The sequence below is a fragment of the Acyrthosiphon pisum genome, unplaced genomic scaffold (assembly GCF_005508785.2).
Source record: "Acyrthosiphon pisum isolate AL4f unplaced genomic scaffold, pea_aphid_22Mar2018_4r6ur Scaffold_20873;HRSCAF=22373, whole genome shotgun sequence".
In the NCBI taxonomy this organism is placed as follows: Eukaryota; Metazoa; Arthropoda; class Insecta; order Hemiptera; family Aphididae; genus Acyrthosiphon; species Acyrthosiphon pisum.
In genome coordinates, this window is record NW_021770277.1 from 8877 (window position 1) to 11282 (window position 2406).

Genomic DNA, 2406 nt, shown 5'->3' on the forward strand with positions numbered 1-2406 from the left:
AAGTAGCTAATCTATTTTACTATTAGACATTGCTGCGGTAAGTTTTATTACTTTTACCAAAAAATTTAATTTGTTAAGATTATTGTGTGTATACAATATTATAATAATATATGTTAATAGTTCCAAGTAGGTACCCACAAATAATATTTTTAAATTACAACATAACGACTAAAATTATTAAAGCTTTATGACCTAACAAATAAAATGTTTACGACAGTTGTAGAAAACACATTTCATCAACTTGTATTATAATGAACTTTCTCTGTCAGCTCCGACAGTAACTTGCAACTCCATCGCCCACAGGTCAATAAAAAATGTAGCAGAAGCAGCACATGAACCGTCTACTGCACATCTGTATTGTGTGTATTTAAAAAACCAAATAATAATAATATAATATAATATATTACACATAAGCGCAACTAGGCCCCCCAAAACTTGTAATAGCCCCCTCAAATAAGTTATTCAATTATTTCCTAAAATATTAACAAATCTTTAAAAAATTAAAATGTATTTCTTATTTTTTTTTTTTGAAAAAAATTTAATGAAGTACTTTATTTTCTAAATTTTTATTTAAACTTTTTTTTTATATTGCCTATGATAAATATGGTAAATATCATAAGTTGTATAATTGTATTCGTTTTAAGGAAACAATTTATGTCGGTATGATATAAATAATTTTAAAGTATACCTATGGACTGAAATATAACATAGAGGTAGGTAATAGCGGAATAAAAATCCCCTGAAAAAAATCCCCGAACCTATGAAAAATAACCCCCAGACTACAATATTACTGACAATCACATGGCATTTTTAAAACGTAATAAGTGTAATTACTACATTATTAATATTTAATTACAAATATATTATTATATTTATATAACATAGGTATACTTTTCAGTTTTCATTAAAAAAATAATATTAAAAAATTAACAATAATATTGTTTTGTTTTATATCACGATTTGAAACAACATATGTTAATAGTTATTTTAAAAGATTACCGATTAGGTACCTACATTCATTAACTATTTATTTAATAATTATTTATTTTGTTTCATGTATCATTTGAAATATTTTTATTTTATAATCTTAAATATTGTATCTACCTATATTAAGTAAAACTTGTAAAATCTACTTCTAATAATAATTATTATAATTTACATATCGTTAAAATATTATTATGAAACGTAATATTTTATTTCAGGGATATATTATAATATATAATATTTAAGTACTAAACAAAAAATATTATTGTTAATGTTTTAAAATTATACTCTTAATATAAATATTAAAAAATAAGGTATAATTAAATAATTAAATTTGTATAATTTTATGTAAACAAATATTCCACAGCCCCCCCCCCCCCCACCACATTTCAGCCCTAGTTGTGCCACTGATATTACAACCACCTATAAGCATAGATTAAAAATACTATAATATAAGGTTATAACAACTGTAAAAAAAAATATTTTTAATTTGTAGTTAAATATTATATATAAAGTTAAGGTATAAAGAGTTAAAGTTATAAAGTTATAAAGATACCATAAATATATAATAATTAGTATTCCTTTTGCTTCCTATAGAAATTAGGAACCCAATATCTTAAAAAAAAACTATATTTATTAATATTAAATTTTAATTTAGTTTTATATAATTGTTATTGTAGGTATATGAATGTATTATCAAATGGGTAAAATTTCAGTCGAATGATAGAAAAGAGTTTTTGCCTGAATTAATGGAACACGTGCATTTCCTATTATTAAAGCCTGATATATTATTTAATATATCTAAAGAACCTCTTCTAAATAATATACCTGACAGTAAGTTAATTTCATAAAATAATATGCCATCATTATGAATATATATATTTTAAGAATTGTTTTTACAATATTTTCAGTCAAAGATAAAATAATTGAAGCACTCTATTTTAATCATCAAAAATCAGTTTAACATTTCACCATTCCGAAAACGATTAGGTTTAATCCTAGACAAGTTGATGTTTCACAAAAGGTATGATTCCACATTGATTAATTCATCTACACAATAATTTTATGTGTTTAATTTTATAAGGTTATATTTATGTTCAATGAGTCTGATACATCGCCAAAGTGTTATACACAATGGTATGACCCCTCAACCAAACTATGTGAGAATGCACCACGGATAAATGATTGTCGTAAGACAGCTGGCTTTTGCGTAGTACGTAATCAACTTGTGTTTGTTATGGGCAGTGTGAATGGAAGAAGTTCTAAATCTGTTAGTATGCTTGATGTATCTTCACAATCGCCCTTTTGGGTTTCAATGGTTGACATGTTAGTTAGTCGACATGGATTAGGAGGGGTTGCTACTACTGCCACGATAATGCACTACCACGATAACATAATGCTACGAACATATTACTACGAATA

At 24.9% G+C, this 2406-nt stretch overlaps 1 protein-coding gene across 1 annotated transcript in view; it reads left to right on the forward strand.

The window, feature by feature from the left end:
- Positions 1-2197, forward strand: part of LOC107884662 (kelch-like protein 20) — a 3362-nt gene extending 1165 nt beyond the window's left edge. Inside the window, exons 4-6 of the mRNA XM_029492111.1 lie at positions 1665-1818; positions 1896-2008; positions 2069-2197. Of these exons, the coding sequence (XP_029347971.1) occupies positions 1665-1818; positions 1896-1948 (207 nt within the window). The 3' untranslated portion in view covers positions 1949-2008; positions 2069-2197. The remainder of the gene's footprint in view (positions 1-1664; positions 1819-1895; positions 2009-2068) is intronic.
- Positions 2198-2406: the final 209 nt, after the last annotated feature.